The 24,751-nt window shown below is 34.3% G+C and overlaps 1 protein-coding gene across 1 annotated transcript in view; it reads right to left on the reverse strand.

Moving 5' to 3' along the window:
- Positions 1–24,751, reverse strand: part of CADM2 (cell adhesion molecule 2) — a 307,663-nt gene that overhangs the window by 111,483 nt on the left and 171,429 nt on the right. The window contains exon 5 of the mRNA XM_007164098.2: positions 17,019–17,189. Coding sequence (XP_007164160.2) covers positions 17,019–17,189 — 171 coding nt within the window. The remainder of the gene's footprint in view (positions 1–17,018; positions 17,190–24,751) is intronic.

Raw genomic sequence — 24,751 nt, forward strand, 5'->3', positions numbered from 1 at the left:
AGCAATTGTAGTACATAAAGTTTTCCGAACAATTTGTGTAGCACCCTTATAAAGATCTCTTGCTAATTACATTAATACTAAAGAAAATTATGCACCAGTTCACCTTACCCTGAGATAGTGGCTCTCAGTTAGGGACGATTTTGCCCCCCAAGGACATTTGACAATGTCTGGAGACACTTCTGGTTGTTACAGTGTAGGGGAGAGGTAGAGGTGATACCTCTGGCATCTTATGAGTAGAAGCCAGGAATACAGATGAACATCGTACCATGCACCAGACAGACCCTCCACAACAAAGAACTACCTGAGGCAAAATGTCACTACTGTCCTCCTCTAAAATATTGACATTTACTCACTTCATTACCTATATCTCTTCCCTGTTACAACAGATTGGGAAATACTAGAGAACTGTGAAACTGTGTGTATCTATGTGGGATGCCTGGACTTCTAGAATGAAGGAAATGCTGAATACTCTACGACCATCATGATACTTTCCTGAAATAAAAAGCTACAAATCAAGCTCAATCTATACCTCAAGGCCTACTACTTTTTTTTTTTTTTTTTTAAAGTTTTGGGAAACTGCTTACTAAATCCACTCTTTTTTTTTTTTATTTTTAAAATTTTTTTTTAAGTTTTTGTTTTTTTTTTTTAAACTTTGGGTTTATTTATTTAATTAATTTATTCATTTATGGCTGTGTTGGGTCTTCGTTTCTGTGCGAGGGCTTTCTCTAGTTGTGGCAAGTGGGGGCCACTCTTCATCGCGGTGCCCGGGCCTCTCATTATCGCGGCCTCTCTTGTTGCGGAGCACAGGCTCCAGACGCGCAGGCTCAGTAATTGTGGCTCACGGGCCTAGCTGCTCCGCGGCATGTGGGATCCTCCCAGACCAGGGCTCGAACCCGTGTCCCCTGCATCTGCAGGCAGATTCTCAACCACTGCGCCACCAGGGAAGCCCCCTACTACTTTTTATTAGGAGCAGTGGGTTGATATACCCAGAGTTAACCAGAACCATTTCAGCTACAGCACAATCTGCTATTCATTCCCTCTGCGTAAGACTGACTTTTTCTAAGATGTCCAATTTATTTTGCCTGTTTGTAATTTTGCAGTAAAACTGAAACTTTCACTTTCCTTTTAGTGCTTACAATACTCTTTCATAATGCTCAAGACTGTCAAGTACTTTTCCTTAAACAGTCTGTTAAACTCCTATAATTCTAGCAAAAATTTATTCTTGTGGCCATCATTTATTTATTTAACAAATACGTATAAATTATATGTATGTATAATATGTACAAGATACTTTACTACTACTATTCAAGTGCTATATCGCCACAGTAATTTTGTCCCAATAAGATAAATCATGTATGGTTCAAAATAATGCAAAATTCAAAACTGAAAGGAACATAGCACTCTGATGAAATATTATGGGAGTTATGGAAGAAGAGATTACAGATACTTGTTAGAAACCAAGAAAGTTACCTAGAGAAGTGGTACTTAAAAAAGTTTAAACAGTACATAGTATTTGAACTGGCAGAATTTTTCTAGAGGGAAAGAAAAGAAGGGAACCCAAGGCAAAGAGTTGGACAAGGGTTGGTGTAGAGACGAGTGTGGGCTGTATATGAGGCATCTAGAAGTACTGTAAAGTATAGGGTGCGTTATCTGAAAAGGGGTGCTAAGAGTGACATTATAAGGGATTATATTTTCAAAGCCTTGAATTTCAGGCTGAAGAATTCAGATATTATGTTAGAGGCAATAAGAAATCATCTTAAGTTTGTGATCAAGTGAGTGTCAGGCTCCGAGCCAGGTTTTAGGAGATATTTGGCAGTGTGTAAAACTGGTTGGATCAGTGAGCAATTTAAAGCAAATTATGTCTCTATGATAAAGTTGAGCCACAAGGAAGATCTTAAGAAGAAAACATAGCAGTAAAAATATAGATAATAAATGCATCAACATTTTGTTGATATTCTAATTCATAAATTTCTACAATTGTGGGCTCTAGAGTGCATTAGTTTAAGTGCATTTTCTCTGTATCTCATTTATTATCCTTACTTACGTTTTTAGCTTAAAATAATTGTTTCTCCAATATTTTATTCCAGTTATTAGAATAACTAAAATATTTAGGAAATAAATAAATTTATAATCTAGGTATTTGTAATAATTAAATAATAAAATAAATAGAATTTAGGAATTTATCAAATGAAACTCTCCTATATTAATAGTCTGAAGTGGTGATGTAAAATGCATAGTTTTGATTCGATATTGTTGATAGAGTTAGTTGTGCTTGGGAGGGCAGAAACAAATTCAACTAGTTGATGGCTTCAACACTGGAGATGGATTACTTAGGAAAAGGCATCAGGAAGGCTGTTTGTCAAATTTCATCATTAGATAGGACATTTTAACACTTTGAAAGTTCATTTTTGGAAAAAAGCCTTCATATCAACATTTAAAAGAAAAAATTAAAAAAAACTAATCTCTGTGTTTCTAAACATTTTCAAGCTATTTATGTTTTTGATGCTTTTTTAAAGAATATTTATCAAAAGCACCATGAAATGGATTCATCATGGGGCACAAAATGAAATAATAAACAATGAAATGAACACATTTAAAGTTGTTTTAAGTTTTATAAATCTGCCATGGGATGCCTTAAGCATTTAATGTTTATTTAACAAACATACAACATTAATACATGATGTATAGGTTAGTTCAAATATAATGATTTATCATAAAACTATAAGACAATGTGGAAGTTGACATCGTATTTCCTGTTTGTTAGTCATTTAGTCAACTACCAGGTTCATTTTTATTTCATACATTATCTAATCTTTAAAATGTCCCTTCACATATAATTTTGGTAAATATGAGAAAGGTCAAAATCATCATCATCATTCAATCACCATCATCATCAACAATAAAAAATTTAATAATCCTTAAGTTATTGGTATATTTTGAAATACATTTAAATTGAGAAAACTCGAATCAAAAAATAAGAAGGTCTCCGTGAAATTTCTCCTTTAGGATGAGGATATTTTGTTTGTAGCTTTTGTTAATGAAAAGGAAAAAATATTTTAAAAATTGTTTTAATTTTCCTGATGTCACCAATTTTGTTTGATATTTATCAGTGTTAGTGAATAGTATATGTCCTAGGCAAAAACTACAAAGAAAAAATTCTTAATATTCTTTCCACTTATTTCATAGGTTCCTTGTTTGTATTCTCAAAAAAGGATAGAAAGGGTTTGCTTAACTTTTTAAAAAATTTTCATTGGGGTAGAGTTGCTTTACAATGTTGTGTTAGTTTCTACTGTACAGCAAAGTGAATCAGCTATATGTATACATATATTTCCCCTTTTTTGGATTTCCTTCCCATTTAGGTCACTGCAGAGCACTGAGTAGAGTTCCCTGCGCTATACAGTAGGTTCTCATTAGTTATCTATTTTATACGTTGTATCAATAGTGTATATATGTCAATCTCCATCTCCCAATTCATCCCACCTCCCCTTTCCACCTTGGTATCCATACGCTTGTTCTCTACGTCTGTGTCTCTATTTCTGCTTTGCCAATACGATCATCTATACCATTTTTCTAGATTCTACATATATGCGCTAATATATGATATTTGTTTTTCTCTTTCTGACTTACTTCACTCTGTGTGACAGACTCTAGGTCCATCCATGTCTCTACAAATGACCCAATTTCATTCCTTTTTATGGCTGAATAATATTCCATTGTATATATGTACCACATCTTCTTTATCCATTCCTCTGTTGATGGACATTTAGGTTGCTTCCCCATCCTGGCCATTGTAAATAGTGCTGCAAAGAACATTGGGGTGCATGTGCCTTTTTGAATTATGGTTTTCTCTGGGTATATGCTCTGGGTATATGCTGGGTCCTATGGTAGTTCTATTTTTAGTTTTTTAAGGAACCTCCATACTGTTCTCCATAGTGGTTGTATCAATTTACGTTCTCACCAACAGTGCAAGAGGGTTCCCTTTTCTCCACACCCTCTCCAGCATTTAGTGTTTGTAGATTTTTTGATGATGGCCATTCTAACCAGTGTGAAGTGATACCTCATTGTAGTTTTGATTTGCATTTCTCTAATAATTAGTCATTCTGAGCATCTTTTCATGTGCCTCTTAGCCATCTGTATGTCTTCTCTGGAGAAATGTCTATTTAGGTCTTCCACCCATCTTTTGATTGGGTTTTTTTTTTTTTTGATATTGAGCTGCATGAGCTGTTTGTGTATCTTAGAGATTAATCTCTTGTCAGTTGCTTTGTTTGCAAATATTTTCTCCCATTCTGAGGGTTGTCTTTTCGTCTTGTTTATGGTTTCTTTTGATGTGCAAAAGCTTTTAAGTTTCATTAGGTCACATTTGTTTATTTTTGTTTTTATTTCCATTTCTCTAGGAGGTGGGTCAAAAAAGATCTTGCTGTGATTTATGTCAAAGAGTTACCTGCCTATGTTTTCCTCTAAGAGTTTTATAGTGTCTGGCCTTACATTTAGGTCTTTAATTCATTTTGAGTTTATTTTTGTATATGGTGTTAGGTAGTGTTCTAATTTCATTCTTTCACATGTAGCTGTGCAGTTTTCCCAGCACCACTTACTGAAGAGGCTGTTTTTTCTCCATTGTATGTTCTTGCCTCCTTTGTCATAGATTAGGTGACCATATGTGTGTGGGTTCATCTCTGGGCTTTCTATCCTGTTCCATTGATCTATATTTCTGTTTTTCTGCTAGTACCATACTGTCTTGATTATTGTAGTTTTCTAGTATAGTCTGAAGTCAGGGAGCCTGATTCCTCCAGCCCCGTTTTTCTTTCTCAAGATTGCTTTGGCTATTCGGGGTCTTTTGTGTTTCCATACAAATGGTAAACTTTTTTGTCTAGTTCTGTGAAAAATGCCATTGGTAATTTGATAGGGATTGCGATGAATCAGTAGATTGCTTTGGGTAGTATAGTCATTTTCACAATATTGATTCTTCCAATCCAAGAACATAGTATAGCTCTCCATCTGTTTGCTAAACATCTTTGCATTCATAAGGTATGTTACCTTCCTAATAATGATAATGATAAAAATAAAGCCAAGCATGTATAATGAATTATCTGATTTAATCCTTACCCCCATCCCCCAAAATAAGAAGTACACTTTCCAGATGAGGAAATTAAAGTTTAAAGTGACTAGCATGAAGTCACATAGGGGAACTTGGATTCCAACCTAGCCTTGCACTTCAAAAAATAAGATATTGATTCTCAAAGTCACATTGTATTCAAAATACATTTTGTTAAAAATGTTTATATTTCACCCCAGAGGTTTTTAATCTGTATTGTGACAACAAACATTGTGGTCTCCTAAAGTATGGGCCCATCTGTCGATAGGCATAGCTTACACACCATCTCAAGGAATCCATGGACTCTGATCACCACCCACTCATGGGCTCCGGTGTGAGCATCCTAGACTGAAAACAAGAACTAATACTTCCCTGGTGGCACAGTGGTTAAGAATCTACCTGCCAATGCAGGGGACACGGGTTTGATCCCTGGTCCACGAAGATTCCACATGCTACAGAGCATCTAAGCCTGTGTGCCACAACTACTGAGCCTGTGCTCTAGAAGCCATGAGCCACAACTACGGAGCCCGCATGCCACAACTACTGAAGCGTGCGCTCTAGGGCCCCTGTGCTGCAACTGCTGCGCATGCTGCAACTACTGAAGCTCACGCGCCTAGAGCCCGTGCTCTGCAACAAGAGAAGCCACCGCAATGAGAAGCCTGCACACTGCAACAAAGAGTAACCCCTGCTCACTGCAACTAGAGAAAGCCTGCATGCAGCAACGAAGACTCAACACAGCCATAAATAAAAAACGAAACAAAACAAACAAGAACAACAAGAACTAAATCACAAATTAAAACTTATTAGGCAGCATAAAAGAAAACTGAAAAGGCATTTTGAAGGACAGGATAAAACTTTCTGCACTTAATAATCATTTAAATCACTGGCCTAGTTCCTGAAAATATAAACAAAATTTTCCCTTTTAAAAAGAAATGCAAGGTTTACCCTTAGTATATTACTAGAGATTTAAAATTATCCTACCTTGCAATTATAATATAAAAACATTGGATTCTTTTACAAATTTAAGATATATTATGAAATTATATGTATTATATTTCCTGTATTTTGACAAATCTTGCTACTTTGGCATTCTATGAATTACTTCACTATCAATGCATTCCTAACTCGTCAATTATTCCCAACTATTTCAAAAGGAATGACATAATAAGAAAATGGAAGTATGATTAAATCATATAGAGTGGTGGTGTCCAATACAGTAACAACCAGTCACATGTGGCTATTTAAATTTAAATGTAAATTGATTAAAATTAAATAAAATTTAAACTGCAGTTCCTTAGTCAGAAGATCCACATTGCAAATGCTGAGCAGCTATATGTAGCTAGCTATTGGCTACTATTTTGGGACAGATACAGAACATTTCCATCATCACAGTAAGTTCTTTTAGACAGTGCTAGTGTGGAAAGATTATGCAAGAGTGATATAAATCATCACTGTTGCCAATCCCTATTTACTTATCCAAATCATCACTGTTGCACAGGTTATACATTTTCTTTCATGGTGGTAGGAAAGAAGTCTGGAAATAAAACACCATCATTGTAGCTTTGCTTGGTTGTTTGATGGTTGTTTAGCTTTCATGCTCTCAGTTGAGAATTAAGAATCTTTCATTTTCTGATTATAATTACAAGAAGGGAATAGTCAGAGGAAGATATCTCAAAATTATTAGATAAGACAATAAACACAAAGAGAAAATAGAAGTCAAGAATCTAGTGAAAATGGTGAAACAGAAGTCTTCACTTATTCTACATTAATTTTAGTAAACTCAAAACTCAATAAGTGAAAAATTTGTTTATAAGAAAAAAAAGGAAGAATTTCATCACATAATATTTTGCAACATGATTTTGCTAAAAAGAATATATGACAATACTCTTTCATCTTTGATAATTTCTGTGCATAAGAATTTATACAGTTTACAAGTGGAATAATGTAGGTATTTGATGATAAAGAAATTAAAACATTCATTTTTAAAAATTTAATTAGTGCTTATAAACCTAAAAATGCAAATGTTTTACAATTTTGAAAAAAAGATATTTTTACTCCCTTCGAAAAAATTATGAACCGTCAAAGTTTTTTAAAGTATTACATTCAGACAATGCAGGTGCGGGAAGAACCAGAAGCAATGATAAATACGACACATTAAGAATGTATTTGAAATCTGAACTCTGTATTTACAATATGGATATGTTCCAGGATCATGCATGACACTTGTTTCCCATTTTGGGTAGATATATCATCAAACCCAGAAAAATATGAAATAGAAATTCAGGTTTGCTATATTTAAATTCTTATTAAAAGTCTAATAAAGTTGTTTTACACTATCCCTTTCTCCTTTATTATTACATCTACACATTATTCAAAAAATAACTTAAAAACCTTAAAAAAAAACCCTAAGAATAAAATGTCTATTAGACCCAGGTGATGAATGGTAATTACATTCTTTCCTGATCTTATCAAGGATTAATGCAATAAAGTTTAACATATTTATTGATTATATTTGTCTTAATTACAAATGTAATCAAATTCATAATAATTTGTAATTACAAATTTACAAATATGAACAAAATTCCTGAAGATGAAAAATAAACTCTGAGGACTGATACTACCTGACTTTAAGACTTAGCATAAAGCTCCAGCAATCAAGAGTGTGGTATTGGTGAAAAAATAAACAAATAGATCAATGGAACAGAATAGAGGGCCAGAAAGAACCTTACATAAATATAGTCAGCTGACTTTTACTGAAGGAGCAAAGGCAGTTCAATGAAGAAAGGACAGTCTTTTTAACAAATGGCACTGGAACAACTGGTCATCCATATGCAAAGACATGGATCTAAACATAGACTTGACATCTTTCACAATAATTAATTCTAAATGCATCATAGATCAAAATGTAAAATGCAAAACTATAAAACTTCTAGAAGATAACATAGGAAAAAACTAGGTGACCTTGAGTTTGGTTTTACACTTTTTAGATATAACACCAACAGCATAATCTACGGAAAAAGAACTGATAAGCTAGAATTCATTAAAATTAAATGTTTGCTCTTGAGAAAAATCACTGTTAAAAGAATGAAAAGACAAGGGGGGAAGTATTTGCAAAGGACATATCTGACAAATGACTGGTACCCAAGATACATAAAAACCTCTTAAAATGCAACAATAATAAAAAAAAAACAAACCAATTAAAAAATTTCCAAAGATCTAAGCAGACACCTCAACAAATACACACGAATGGAAAATAAGCATACGAAAAGATGCTCAGCATCAAATATCATTATTGAATTGCAAATTAAAACAATAAGGAGATACCACTATACACTATTTACAGTGGCCAAAATCTGAAACACTGACAACACCAAATGCACCAAAAGGACACTAAAAGGTGTCCATACACCTTTGGTGTCCAAACACCTTTTGGTGTCCAACACCAAAAGGACGTGGAGTAACAGGAACTCTCATTCACTGCTGGTGGGAATGCAGAATGGTTCAGCCACCCTAGAGGATAGTTTGCAGTTTCTTACAAACTAAACATGGTCTTCCCATAATAAGATATATAGTATAAGGTAAACGTATTTCTTTTTATGGTCACTTTATCTGTCTTTTGCTAAAATGTGGTTTAATTAAAATTCAAATGACTTTTTTACTCGAAGGAGTTGAAAACTTATGTTTACACATAAACATAAGTGCTTTCTGATGCTTTCTGTGCTTTCTGATGCTTTCTGTGCTTTCTGATCAATTTTTCTGTTAACTAAAAACTGCTCTAAAAAATAAACCCGGGCTTCCCTGGTGGCGCAGTGGTTGAGAATCTGCCTGCCAATGCAGGGGACACGGGTTCGAGCCCTGGTCTGGGAAGATCCCGCATGCCGCAGAGCGGCTGGGCCCGTGAGCCACAACTGCTGAGCCTGCACGTCTGGAGCTTGTGCTCCGCAACGGGAGAGGCCGCGACAGTGAGAGGCCCGCGCACCGCGGTGAGGAGTGGCCCCCACTTGCCACAGCTTGAGAAAGCCCACGCACAGAAACGAAGACCCAACACAGCCAAAAATAAATTTAAAAAAAATAAAATAAAATAAAATAAAATAAACCCTATTGATTTAAAAAAAAAGTCTATTGAACCCAGATCGTAAATAGTAAAGACAATCTTTGCTGATATATTAAGAGCTAATACAATAAAGTTTAATATATCAATTGATTACAGTCGTTTTCTAACCATACGTTTTTCTCTTAGAAAAATGTGTGTGTGTGTGTGTGTGTGTGTGTGTGTGCGTATTATAGTTCATTCAGAAAATAGAACTAGAACAATCTGAAAGTATTGGGACATTAAATATGCAGTCTCTTTGAAAATAATCAGCTTTTAACTATCTTTTAAAAATAGATTTATAAAATGGAATTAGTTTTTAAATTGAAAGTTTAAAATACTAGATAGTAATAATTTATGTTTATTTTCTCAATATTAGGTTTTACTTGCCAAAATCATTTCTGTCTCATTTGATTATCCAGTTTTTATTCTCTATTAAAATGACTCAAAATTATCTTCAAAAGATACATTGACATCTGTACTATATATAGATCACATCATTTGGGGACTATTTTTGACTGTCTTTTTGTGAAATTAATTTGCATGCTTAAAATAATGTTAAAACTTCTAAAAAGTTTCATAAATACATATTTTATAAACTTGATTAAGAAAGACCACTTGAGAGTATATTATTTTAATCTATGAATTTGTTAATTTTTAAACTTGAGAATCTACTCACAAACATATACACACCTCTTCACTGGGCTTTAATAACACAAAAAATGTTATTTCTATTAATAACACAAACTTTACAGTAACATTTTGAATCCTTGCCCTTAGATCACTTAAAATATTTGGTGATCCAATTACTTTTAATATTTTGATACTGCAGGGACTAAATAAAATATTCCTATCATATATAAAAGAAGACAAATTAACTGATGACCAACATGTGCCAGTAATACATTACTATGGGTAATATAATAAATGAATGTATTTTCCTTGAAAAAGTTGAAAAACAGAGGTTGGGATCTCAAATAGAGGTTGTACATTAGGCCACCTTTCTTAATGTAGTTAAATGTATTTTTTGTTAAGCGACATAGATCACTTCATGATTCTAGTATGTACACATTTCACGAGCTTTGCGAAATATTTTGGGCTCTATTAAAAATACTTCCAAGGCATCCTCATGTATAAATGTGGCATTTTGTTACCTAAAAGAACCATTTATTTTAATTTGGAAAATTTAATCTAAAGATAGTTTTCATTTCACCTTTCCTGGTTCCTTTTATATTCTGTGCCTCTGGACCATAGAAAATTTGTGGTAGACAAAATAATTAGAAAATCAGCATTTTACAAATGAGATGCCACATGAGTGAGATATGTTATTTTAAAATGCGACTTGTAGCATTCACCTTTATGAGTAATAAACCTATATGGCCTGAAAAATTTAATCAAGTGCTTTCTATAATAAATAGAAAAGTAGTGGAAGCATAGTTGACACAACTAACACAGGACAATTTAGAAGACGCTGACCTGGGCTAAAGAGGTATACAGGTTTGTGTAGGGAGGATTGAGTAGGTGGGAATTAATTATCTTTTATAAATTAAAAAGGACAAATGCCAAAATCTGCACTTAATGAAGAATCTCTGCCTACATTTGAAAATATTTCTGTTCTGTATCATGTATATTTATAGTGGAAATGAAGTTATAAACAAAATAATAAGAAGCCTCCAAACCCATCTGTATTGAATCTCTTCTGTTATACACAGAATTTTATTTTTTACTCTATTTTATTGGAACAAGTAGAACCAAAGGTAGACTGATAAAGTACATTAGATGGTCCAGAAAGGTAGTAGACATGTATAGTCAAGAATTCAGTTCCTCTAGGCACAAAGTAATTCCGTCTAAAAGAGCAAAACAAGAAAGGAATCTCTTTAGAAATACATTTTTTAACATAATATGTTAAAGAGAGACTGGATTAATTGTATTATTTATTTGCACGTTAACTAGAATGAAAATAAAAGCCTCAAGACGGCAAAGATCAGGACTGTAAATTGACCATTTAACTCCTTATATTATTACAGTAATGAATCCAGGAGCGTTCTGGTTATTAAAAGTATATAATGCATTTCTTATTTTTAGTCATTAACCTAATTGATCTCATCTAAAACACACAATTTCAACACTGCAGCTTCCAAAGTCACTCCCTCCCTTCGTTTCTTTTTTTTTCTTACCAGTTGCTCACACTGAATTTGTTTAGGCTCACAAGCAGGTTCTCTTCTATAACTTATTTTAACTATGTATTGTTTTAAAAGTTGATGATGTGCATGTATAGTTACTTATTTTATAGGCAAAGCATGGCACTGTTACACAATAGAAATACTAAACAAATATTACTGATAGCATAAGATTTCATGATTTGATGATTATATATAATGTACCTTACAACACTCATACATATACACTTAAAATTTGGGTTCTTATTTATCCTTACTGGCAGTTCAGTGCCACAGTACCAAAATGCTTTCTCAGAACACTCACTATTCTGAAATATTTTACTAATCTGTCTCTTGTATTTTCTTTTTCAATAACAGTTGATTTTTATGTAATTTTGTCAATGTCACACATAGAAAATGAATATTTAATTATTTTTTCTTTTCTGTGTTTTGTACATAGTCCTTTCTGTTAGTGGAGATACAATATTCTTACTGAGAATCAAATAAAATCTGACTTATACAATCTGTTCATCTAAAAATTAAATCAGACAAATAAAAAGTTATTATTTTAAAGGGATTTGTGTAAAAACAGGAAGATGAATTAGAATTTCCATCTAAAAAAAAATAGTTTTTTCCAGCGTTCAGGTGCAAAGTATGCTATTACCTATTATTTGATATTTGCAAGTATTTGTGGTTCACAGTGAAAAATATACATTTTCTTAAATTTCAAGTTTAAAGAAACTCTCTTCCATCACAGTGACATTAAAATTTAAGATTAATATTTTATAAGGAAATGAATGTTGCTGTGATATATTGTATAGGCTGAGTCCTACTAAACTGTATATCACAGGGTAACAGAGTTAAAACATTTAGCCCTAGAAACATAACTCCTCCTCCAATTTGTTCTCATCATGCTCCTTAGCACTATGTGTTTAACCCTTATGTCTTGTTTCTCATCAAACTTGCCTTTCCACAATAACACAGGATTTTTATTTCAGGTGTAGTCCTAACTTCCCATTATTGTAGGGATATAAACTTACTCTTGTCAGTCACCACAGAAAACAATGGCATCTCTTCCGGTCTGGGGGTCCAAAAAGCTGTTCCTCTATTTGGGCCAGTCTTTGCAGTTACTCATAATAGGAACATTGCAAAATCATGTGGAATCCTAAATTTATGTCCCATAAATTCTAGACTAACCACTTTTTTCCTTTTCCAATTCTTCTTTCTATTTCCCCCCACCTGCATCCATGGAATTTCCACATCATACATACTGCAATGTGCATTTATGTGGAGCCATGATCTGTTGTCTCTGGAAATATCTATTGAGATCCTTTTATCACTATTCTTAGGTGTTTATGAAGACCATACCCAATTTGATCACTTTGTTCTAATTTTGACGCAAACTGGTACTAAATGTCCCTCTCCACTTTCCATTCCTCAATTCACCCCTGGGGAATGTTCCGCATCCCTAAAGGAACATTAAGTATTATTATCAGTTAGTTTTAATTAACTTCACATACTTGAATGATGGTATGCTAAATGCTAGGAAAAATAATTTATATAGATCTGGTCTCTGCCTTCTAGCCATTTACATATTAAACCATGATAGAATGAGTTGTTATTTTTAATTGGCCATCAAGTATAACATTTTTCATGTAAAGCTTTATAAAAATTGTCTTTCTCCATGAAGTTTGCTTAATAATGCACACTGAAATATGGTGAACAGCTAAAAATGCTCAGAAAGTATATATTTATAATAGTTCCATTTTGGACTCCCGAGAAAGTGAAAATAACTTTGGAAGCTAACAACTGGCATCTTATAGCTAGGCTGAAATAGGCTCAACAGACATAAACGATTCTCTAGAATCTAAACAATAATCAGATAAGGCCACTCTATGCCTGTGGGGTGAAATAAGAAAAGGCAAGTTTATTCCATAACCAGGTCTAAAAGGGGACACAGACCAAGATGTTCAGCAACTACATAAATTAGCATGATTAACCACACATCTTTATAATAGCAAATCTAATTCTGTTTCAATATTTGTGCTTTGTAGGTAAAAGTTACCAACATACACATCACTGAATTGCCCCCAATCCTGACAGCATCTTATTCAGAACCCTCTTCACAATATTTAGAACAAACCCAAATTCTCTAACAAGTCTCTCCTAACTCTTTCTTACCTACACCCAGAGATTCGTCTGGTATGCTGTCTTCTGTGCCATAGCAAACTGAATAAACCCAATTTTGCTAGACTACTGGTAGGTTTCTGGTGCTCTCTGGCTGGTGATCTTTAATATTCCTTATGACTTGATTTTTACTATTTTTCTTTTATTATATATTGAAAATTACAGTTGAATTAGTAATCAAAGATTATTTTTAAACAGTCTTATTTGGCTTTATATATAAGTAAAAAAAAGTTTAAATTAAAATGCTGGTGATCTGGGTCCTCTGGACACATCAAATTACATAATTTTTCATATTTGAAAGACATATTGATTAAATAAAAAGAAATAGAAATGTTGCTATAGACTGAATGTTAATGTTTGCCCAAAGTTCATATGCTGAAACCTAATCCCCAATGTGATAATATTAGGAGGTAAGGACTTTGGAAGATCATGACCGGGATTAGTACCCTTACGAAAGAGACCGCAGACACTCCTTAGCCCCTTCTGCTGCATGTGGACATAGAAGATGGCCAGCTATGAGCCAGAGTGAGGGTCCTCACCAGACACTGAATGTGCCTCCTCCTTGATCTTGAATGTTTGGCCCCCAGGACAGTGAGAAATAGATTTCTGTTGCTTATAAACCACCCAGCCTATGGTGTTTTTGTTACAGCAGCCTGAACCTGAGGCAGGAGATAGATGGGCCCCAGGGCAAGCAGCTGGAGTTTGTTCTCTGTGGACAGAAACTCCAAAATATCAATAGCAGGACAATCGAGAGAAGAGGCTGGGCCCTGCCCAGATAAGAGATAAAAGACCACATATTCCTCATACTCGAAATCAAGGAGACCTCCCCTACTACACATGTGCAGAAAGGCTCTCTGGAGGTCAAAAAGGGAGGGGGTGCCACCTCAGAGTAAGTGATGTCACTACCCATAGGCCTCTTTGCTAGAATCCATCTTGGCTAAGAGATGCGCATGCACACAGGAGGACCCTGAGATATACCAAATACAGACGCAGAACTAGGCAAAGCAAGATGATTGGTCAAAGGAAACCCAGAAGAAATGCCCCATAAAAGTGATTCAAACTACCATGACGGCACGACTCTCTGAGTCCACCCATGTGTCTATCCACATGTACTATACTCTTTTTCCTCCTAATAAATACTTTACTTGCTTCACTACTTTCCATCTCTGTGGAAATTCATTTCTACACAGCTGAAGGGCCAGGGCCTTGTCACTGGTCACTGGTCCCTGGTGGTTTGGTGGCTAGGATTCAGTGCTCTCACTGCCGTTGCCTGACCTCAATCTCTGGCCAGGAACCAAAATCCTGCTTCAAGCCACTGCAGGACAAGGCCACCCGAGATCTAACCAACTAAGAAAGAAGACAATTGATATTTATTGAAGGCTTACTGAATGCCATAAACTTGTCTAGTTTGGTCCTCACAGAAATTAATTCTCTAGTTTATAATCAAAGCTCAAGCAGTTTCAGTAATTGTCGCAAGGTCTCACTGCAAATAAATGTTGAAATTTGGAAATAATCTCAGTTTGGGCTCTAAAATATGTTTGTCTTCAAATCTGTTTCAATGAGAACAGGAAGGAAATTAATGAAAGTAATCTAATATAATTGAAAGTATTCTTAAAATTTTAATAATTTAATAACTACTAAACTAAGAATAATTAAAATACAACAAACAACAACTAAAAATAATGATCCGATTGATATTTTCTCTATTAAAAAGTAAAAAAAAAAAAAGGCTGGTCCTCCTGGTACTTCTCTGATCTTTTCTCATGATACTCTCTACTTTCCACTCTACCCTGGTCTCACTGATACCCTTGCTGCTTCTAGAAACATAAAAACAACACACATGTTCCTATCTCAGGGCCTTTGTACTTGTTCTTCCCTGTGAATTGTATGTATATACTTTGAATATTTAAACATATTAATTTAGCTAAAATATTATTTTATTTAAATATTCATTTAAATATATATATAATGTAATATATTAAAGTATAAATAATATATTATATATTCATTTAAATATTTATAACATTATAATATATTCAAATGATATATTAATATGTAATATTATTATATAGTATGTAATGATATAATTTAATGTGATACTATATGTGATAAAATATATATTTATATATAAATGCATTAAATATATGTTAATACTAATACACACACACACATTCACTATCCTTGACTTCCATTCTAACTTCACTCCTTATCACCTCCCTGCTTTATTTTTTTCCTACAGACTTAATACATAGCATGCTATATGTTGTATTTATTCATTTTGCTTTTCAGTCACTCCTACCTAGAGTGGATGTTATAAAGGAACTGGAGTTTGTTGCTGTTGGTGGTAGTGGTGATTTTGACACTTGGAGACAATCTCAGTTTGTTTTGTTAAGGTTGTCCTTTTTTGGTCACCTCTGTAACCCCAGTGCCCAAAAGAATACCTGTTTCATAGTAGGTACTCAATACATTCTTGTTGAATAAATAAATGAAAACAGACTACAATGAGGCATATTAGAAGACTAATATGTAGAGTTAACATTTTAAGGTTCAATGTAATTTCACATCACACACACAAATCTAAACTTGAGCTATAATTTATCACAGATAACAAACTCAACAAAAAAATTTCTAATATTGGAAAAAGTCAAGTAATAGGATTCAGAAATATAATTCTTTGTACTCTACTCTTTTCAACTTTATGTTACATATTTCAATTCATTCATTTTCATTTTGATAAATATTTATAGATCACCTGCTATATCCCAAGGACACTGCTAAGTATGAAAGCGTCATGATTATAAGTCAACCATTTGCTAGTTGTGTGAACTTGGCCAAGTGACTCAACCACTATAATCTTCAGTGTCCTTATCCATAAACTGCAAGTAAAGAGAGCAGTAACTATTCATCAGGCTATTATGCTGATGTCCTAACATGAGATAACATGAGTTGAGATAATGCCAGCAAAGAATTCAGCACTGCCCAGGCTCACTGGAGTCATCCAATTTATGTTCTTATCACTTGTGAACAATAGTGATGTTGATAAAGAAAACATAATAGATATGCCCCTGTGTTCATAAAGACTTAGCATATTTTAAAAAATAGAAAAAAAATAGTATAATTTTAAAAGAACAGATGGTAAGCCACGTTTGCATACAATAACATTACATTTAGAAAGTTCATCAAGGCTTTTTCAGATTTCCACTTCTCACTGATTCTGCCAAAATTACTGCTCTTCCTGGCCAACATTTGGAAGATAATTGGGAGTTTTAACCTTCTGATATCTTCTTTTTCTTCCTTGCCAAGAATGATAATCAACCAAGGACTCCTTTCCTTTGAATGTGATTAATACTAATGAGGTCAATTTTACTTCATTTGGCTATAGATTTTGCTGCACATTTGCTATAACTTCAGAAAATTTTTGAAATGATTTTAAATGTAGATGCAGAGATTTGGCGCCAAGGTCAAGAGTTAGGGAGTAGCGTTTACTTACAGTGTATTTCTAGCACCTGCATGGCCACCTGAGGGGTGGCATTGAGAGATTCATGGTCTACTCTGCAGATGACCGCCACGCCATCGTCGCTTCGGTCCACTCGGAAGTCCAGTGTGCTGCTGACCGTGAAAGTCTTGCGATTTGCATCTTCTTCCTTTAAATATTTTACATCTGAAAATAAAATATAAAATTTTTAATTCTGTGAAGTTCTCTTTCAAAATGTAACAGATTTCATTTACTCGAGACACACTGGAAGCCTCTTCTCCCGATCTTTACCCAATTTTAAAAAGCAAATATTTGTTAGTTTCACATTTAATCCATTTCGTTTTGAGTAAACAGAAATAAAACTACTTCAGAAATACATTTTAAAAGTTAAATACAGAAATAAAAGGGCAGGTCACAGCACTTTTTTTTTTTATACTCCATTTGAAAAATCAGGCCATTTTACAATATTAATCTCTTTTCTTTAGATTTAAGTTTTACTAAAAGATAATCTTAATTCTCTGAGCCACAGGCACAATTGAGAAGAGCAAATTCACAGCCAATTGGGTATGCCTAAAAGGAAGTACAGTGTATTTGAGCTATGATTTTAACATGAACACTGTGAGGTGAACATAATTGCTAAAGAATACCTAAGATGAGAAAGTTGTCATCTTTGGTAAAGAAGGAGAACAGTCATGTGAACATTTTGAATGTTTAAATATCTATCTACTTATCTATATATATTTGCAATGAAATTTCTATTGAGATAAATGCTCTTCACTTAGCTGAAGAATTCATTTCAGCCTGAATGAGAATACTTTCCTCAAGATGTGAATTCACTTACTAATACTTAAACTTACTGTGCATGATTCAGATTCATCATTAAATGGTGCACTTAGGGATTATTTGTTCTCTGTGGAAAAGGGATTTAATAATATTTTCATTTAATTTGAAATTTCTCAAGTCTAAAGTAGCTGATGAGAAGAGGGCAATTTTAATGGCTTAGAAATCAAGATAACAGGCTAAGGTTAAGATATCTTTTAACAAGATCTTAAATATAGTTGAGGGAGAAAGCTGTTCGAATTTCTTAGCATTTCATTTCAAATGAAAAATGATACTTATTATGAAAAGACTTCTTTTGCATAAAATGCATAAAATATTTGATTCTAGCATGTATTAAATATTTTTAAAATATTTAAAAATATATCAATGATAAGAAACTAATGTAAGTTCAGCTTCTCCATTGTGCTCTATGCAAAGATTTCACTTGGAAAATAATATCGAATCTTATGTATTTGATGGGTAGATATTTGCATGGTCCATTGGGTTTTACTTATTTCCAGAGAAGAAGAATGTCTTTACCTTATTGATTTTAAAAATAAAATAAATATTAGTAAAGAATAAAACTAGATAAATGTCACATGTCTTATTTTGAAACTATATGTTTATGACTGTGTTCAGAAATTAGAAAACTAATTATCTAATTAAGATTTTAACCACAAAAACATTTATGTAATTTAGGCAGTTTTGAGACTAAGAAAAATTTCTAACATTTGGAAAGGGGGGAAAGAATATAAAAATCTCAACTCCATCTTTTAACTATAAATTAATCATACAGGATACAGGGCTTTCCATCAACATGTGTCTTATGAAATATCTCATTTTTGTTAACTAAAGTCATTTCTGAGATTTTTGCATTTGAAAATTAGATTCAACTTCAGTTAAAAATATATTAGAGTAAAAGATGAAATGATCTCCTTTCAGTCAAAATATGTCAGGATAATAGATGCATTTATAGTTCTCTGCTATATTAAAAAAAATGAGGTTCTCTTACTTTTCAATGTCTCATATATTTATACAAAATGTTGCCTCATTTTTATATTTTATATCCTTTCCTATAAATCTATGTCCAGTGTTTTCTTGTTCATAGCTCTAAGCAGTGGCAGTGTAGAAAATTTAGATCTCTTGACAAACCACTTTTATATTATACAATATATAAGAAATTATTCCAAAATATCACTGCTAATTGTTTAATTTTAATAACAGCTGCATCTTAAGAACCCACACATCTGCTTCCTTTAGCTGTTTCCTTTACAAAAGTATCATTTTATGTAATATTAATTGGACACAAAATCTGAGAGCAATTGTATATAACATAAAATATTAAAAGCATCATTCAAATGAAATAAACAAAAGTATAATTTGTTGCTTTTAATATTAGCTTATGTGACAGCTTATAGGGTTACTAGAAGGCATAAGATGAACAGGAAAAAGCACTGAGAAGAGCCAATCATAGTATCTTTCCCCACATTTTATGCTGACCTCCTCCCCCCCAAACAGGAAACAGTACTTAAAATTTATTTTTATTTTGCTTTCTATCTTTATAAAATAACTGATGCATTCCACAGTTACAGAATCAACAGAAATTTCTTTATATTGCATAGCTGATTTGCTGATTCCATGTTCTGTCTTGTTTTAGAGAGTTTCCATTTTTTCCTTCTTTGGCAAGTCACACCATTACTTCATCACATTGTGATCTAGAGCAGTGTTCCTCAAAATGGAATGTTCATCTGAATCACCTTTGGATCTTGTTAAAATGCAGATTCTGATTCAATAGTTGTGCGGTAGAGGCTGAAGGTCTGTTGCTGGCCCAAAGACATATTTTGAAGAGCAAGGGTATAATGTATACATCAACATCATAGGTGATATGACCAAAAGTGAGTGAATATTGGGATTAACTTTACTCAACTTTCTCTCTCTCTCTTTTTATTGCCACTCTCCATAAGCTTACGTTCTACTTTTACTATTTCCACATATATTTATTCCTTTTATTTACATTTTTCAAAATACGCATGTCATGTATTATATAATGTGTTGGTACAATGGTCGGCAAAAGCAAAAGGTATGAGCAAACAATAAACAGAGGAATTTGTAAGATTACATTCATCATAATCCTTGAAGTCACTCTATCTTTTTCCAAAGGAGATTCTGGACATTTAAGAGATTGCTCTTAAGTAATCAGAACTGTGGTTGGTTTTGGTGGGTGGTTGCAAAAGGTCTCATTATACTACTGTGTTTACATTGCATGTGTTAGAAATTTTCTGTAATACAAATGTTTCTAAACATCTGCCTGGGAAAATTCCTCAAGTATGCTTCTCAACAAAAGTTATTTTCCTGAACATTTCTTGGTGAAGTCTCAAAGTAAAGATTTTGTATCAATTTTTATATTATGTATCTTTATCAGACAAAATGTATAATGGCAATCTGTTTATATTTGGGATTTTAGATCTTTTATCTCACTAAAAGCTAAGGTATGAAGAAAAATGGCAGATATAATTGTGAGTTAGACTGCTGGAGCCCCCCAAATTAACACATTTAAAAACCAGAGTTTGGGATTAAAGTATACACACTATACTATATGTAAAATAGATAACCAACAAGGACCTACTGTATAGCACAGGAAAATATATTCAATATCCTATAATAATGGAAAAGAATGTAAAAAAAGAATATATATATTTATCTTTATATATGTATAACTGAATCACTTTGCTGTACACCTGAAACTAACACAACATTGTAAGTCAACTATATTTCAATAAAAAATTTAAAATTAAATAAATAAATAAAAACCTTAAGTTAACTACGGAACAAAGCAAGGAGTTATCTGGACGTTTTTACAACCAAATCTTTTCATAAAACATCAGATCTCAGGAGATATCTCTATATCCATCTTTCCAGATTTATAATATTAGGTTTATCTGCCTCTATATCTGTAGTTTCTGGCCACCTTTGTACTAGACTTTTAGAAGGAAAATCCTCTAAGGTGAGGTTTCTTCAGAAGTTACCTTGTCTCCACAATGGTTCTAATCACCTTGAGCAGTGTAATCTGAACTTTTGTGACATTTTTGCTTTCTGCACTTAGGTGATTTTGATCCCCTTTGAACAGATCCAGAATGAAGATACTCCCATTTTTATAAAGGGAAATCTTGTCCTGTGTCCTTCGTAGCCCTCTCTATCAGACCTGCACCGAAAGAGGGCCAGTTTCCTTTAATCCATTGCAAAGCCTATACGCCACACTGGGAACAAGGAAGGGATTTATTTATTTATTTTTATTTTAAAAAAATTTTATTTATTTATTTTTAGCTGTGTTGGGTCTTCGTTGCTGTGCGCAGGCTTTCTATAGTTGTGGCAAGCGGGGCCTACTCTTCGTTGAGGTGCTCAGGCTTCTTACTGTGGTGGCTTCTCTTGTTGCAGAGCACCGGCTCTAGGTGTGCGGGCTTCAGTAGTTGCAGCACGCGGGCTCAGTAGTTGTGGCTCGCGGGCTCTGAAGTGCAGGCTCAGTAGTTGTGGCGCACGGGCTTAGCTGCTCCGCAGCATGTGTGATCTTTCGGACCAGGGCTCGAACCCATGTCCCCCGCATTGGCAGGCGGATTCTTAACCACTGCGCCACCAGGGAAGTCCCAATGCAGGGATTTAAATACAGCTTCTGCCTTGTTGACAGTACTGGAAGGATCATACCTTCTCATAATTTGGAGATATCTCTTGGGAATTATGTAGGACATTATGTGACTTCTCCTGAACTATTTGGGCCTTTAATTCTCTGGTCATGAGCAAAGCTACAGGGTCTCTGTGTATACACCAGACATCGCTGCTTATATAGAACATGAACTCTGCTACTATTTTCAGAGTCTGGATTTGTAAGTGATTTTGAAGAATCAGATGACAGTTTCAACAGGAGAATTCAAGAAATTTATTCTGAATCCATATCACTGTTATTAATGGTACTTTAATTGTCTCACACCATTGTTAGTAAGCTGAATGCAGGTCCTCTTGCCATACAGAAGAGAATATGTGAGCATTAAATGAGATAACTTGGCTTTATTGCCAAAAATTTGGAATGAACATATTGGACAAATGGATATGTTACATGATTCTTGTTTAAAAGAAGTTTTATAGATCAAAATTTCTAAAAGTAAATGCATCATTTTTAGAAGATAACCAGCTTTCGCATCATTTAAAAAGATTGACATAAAGTAACTATGTCTAGTTAACTTAGTAACCTAGGCATATTTTAAAACCAGTTTTGTCTTGGGCTTCCCTGGTGGCGCAGTGGTTGAGAATCTGCCTGCCAATGCAGGGGACACGGGTTCGAGCCCTGGTCTGGGAAGATCCCACATGCCGCGGAGCAGCTGGGCCCGTGAGCCACAATTACTGAGCCTGCGCGTCTGGAGCCTGTGCTCCGCAACAAGAGAGGCCACGATAGTGAGAGGCCCGCGCACCGCGATGAAGAGTGGCCCCCGCTTGCCACAATTAGAGAAAGCCCTCGCACAGAGACGAAGACCCAACACGCCAAAAATAAATAAATAAATAAATAATAAATTAGATGCTTTAAAAAAAAAAAAAGAAAGAAAAAAAAAAAAACAAACCAGTTTGTCTTGAAGGGATTGTTGGGAAATTTTTTTCTTAAGCTTGCATCTCCCTCTTGCATCTCCTTCCCACCCTCCCTATCCCACCCCTCTAGATGGACACAAAGCACCACCGAGCTGATCTCCCTGTGCTATGCAGCTGCTTCCCACTAGCTATCTATTTTACATTTGGTAGTGTATATATGTCTATGCCACTCTCTCACTTCGTCCCAGCTTACCCTTCCCCCTCCCCGTGTCCTCAAATCCATTCTCTATGTCTGCGTCTTTCACCTGTCCTGCCCCTAGGTTCTTCAGAACCATTTTTCTTTTTGTTTTTAGATTCCATATATATGTGTTAGCATACGGTATTTGTTTTTCTCTTTCTAACTTACTTCACTCTGTACGACACTCTCTAGGTCCATCCACCAAGCTACAAATAACTCAATTTCGTTTCTTTTTATGGCTGAGTAATATTCCATTGTATATACGTGCCACATCTTCTTTATCCATTCATATGTCAATGGACACTTAGCTTGCTTCCATGTCCTGGCTATAGTAAATAAGCCGCAATGAACATCATGGTACATGACTCTTTTTGAGTTATGGTTTTCTCAGAGTATATGCCCACTAGTGGGATTACTGGGTCATATGGTAGTTCTACTTTTAGTTTTTTGAGGAACCTCCATAATGTTCTCCATAGTGGCTGTATCAATTTACATTCCCACCACCTGTGCAAGAGGGTTCCCTCTTCTCCACACCCTCTCCAGCACTTAGTGTTTATAGATATTTTGATGATGGCCATTTTGACCGGTGTGAGGTGATACCTCATTGTAGTTTTGATTTGCATTTCTCTAATGATTAGTGATGTTGAGCATCCTTTCATGTGTTTGTTGGCAATCTGTATATCTTCTTTGGAGAAATGCTAGGTCTTCTGCCCATTTTTGGATTGGGTTGTTTGTTTTTTTGATACTGAGCTGCATGAGCTGCCTGTATATTTTGGAGATTAATCCTTTGTCAGTTGCTTCATTTGCAAATATTTTCTCCCATTCTGAGGGTTGTCTTTTCATCTTGTTTATGGTTTCCTTTGCTGTGCAAAAGCTTTTAACTTTCATTAGGTCCCATTTGTTTATTTTTTGTTTTTATTTCCATTGCTCTAGGAGGTGGGTCATAAAGGATCTTGCTGTGATTTATGTCATAGAGTGTTCTGCCTATGTCTTCCTCTAAGAGTTTGATAGTGTCTGGCCTTACATTTAGGTCTTTAATTCATTTTGAGTTTATTTTTGTGTATGGTGTCAGGGAGTGTTCTAATTTCATACTTTTACATGTAGCTGTCCAGTTTTTCCCAGCACCAATTATTGAAGAGGCTGTCTTTTCTCCATTGTATATTCTTGCCTCCTTTATCAACGATAAGGTGACCATATGTGCATGGGTTTATCTCTGGCTTTCTATCCTGTCCCATTGATCTATATTTCTGTTTTTATGCCAGTACCATACTGTCTTGATTACTGTCGGTTTGTAGTATAGTCTGAAGTCAGGGAGCCTTATTCCTCCAGCTCTGTTTTTCTTTCTCAAGACTGCTTTAGTTATTTGGGGTCTTTTGTATTTCCATACAAGTTGTGAAATTTTTTGTTCTAGTTCTCTGAAAAATGCCAGTGGTAGTATGAGAGGGATTTTGCTGAATCTGTAGATTGCTTTGGGTAGTATCGTCATTTTCACAATGTTGATTCTTCCAATCCAAGAATATTGTATATCTCTTCATCTGTTTGTATCATCTTTAATTTCTTTCATCAGGGTCTTGTAGTTTTCTGCATACAGGTCTTTCGTATCCTTAGGCAGGTTTATTCCTAGGTATTTTATTCTTTTTGTTGCAATGGTAAATGGGCGTGTTTTCTTAATTTCTCTTTCAGATTTTTCATCATTACTGTATAGGAATGCAAGAGGTTTCTGTGCATTAATTTTGTATCCTGCTACTTTACCAAATTCATTGATTAGCTCTAGTACTTTTCTGGTAGTCTTTTTAGGATTCTCTATGTATAGTATCATGTCATCTGCAAACAGTGACAGCTTTACTTCTTCTTTCTGATTTGGATTCCTTTTATTTCTTTTGCTTCTCTGATTGCTGTGGCTAAAACTTCAAAAACTACGTTGAATAATAGTGGTGAGAGTGGGCAACTTTGTCTTGTTCCTGATCTTAGAGGAAATGCTTTCAGTTTTTCACCATTGAGAACGATGTTGGCTGTGGGTTTGTCATATATGGCCTTTATTATGTTGAGGTAAGTTCCCTCTATGCCTACTTTCTGGAGGGTTTTTATCATAAATGGGTGCACCTATTGAGATGATCAT

Source organism: Balaenoptera acutorostrata, chromosome 4 (assembly GCF_949987535.1).
Source record: "Balaenoptera acutorostrata chromosome 4, mBalAcu1.1, whole genome shotgun sequence".
In the NCBI taxonomy this organism is placed as follows: domain Eukaryota; kingdom Metazoa; phylum Chordata; class Mammalia; order Artiodactyla; family Balaenopteridae; genus Balaenoptera; species Balaenoptera acutorostrata.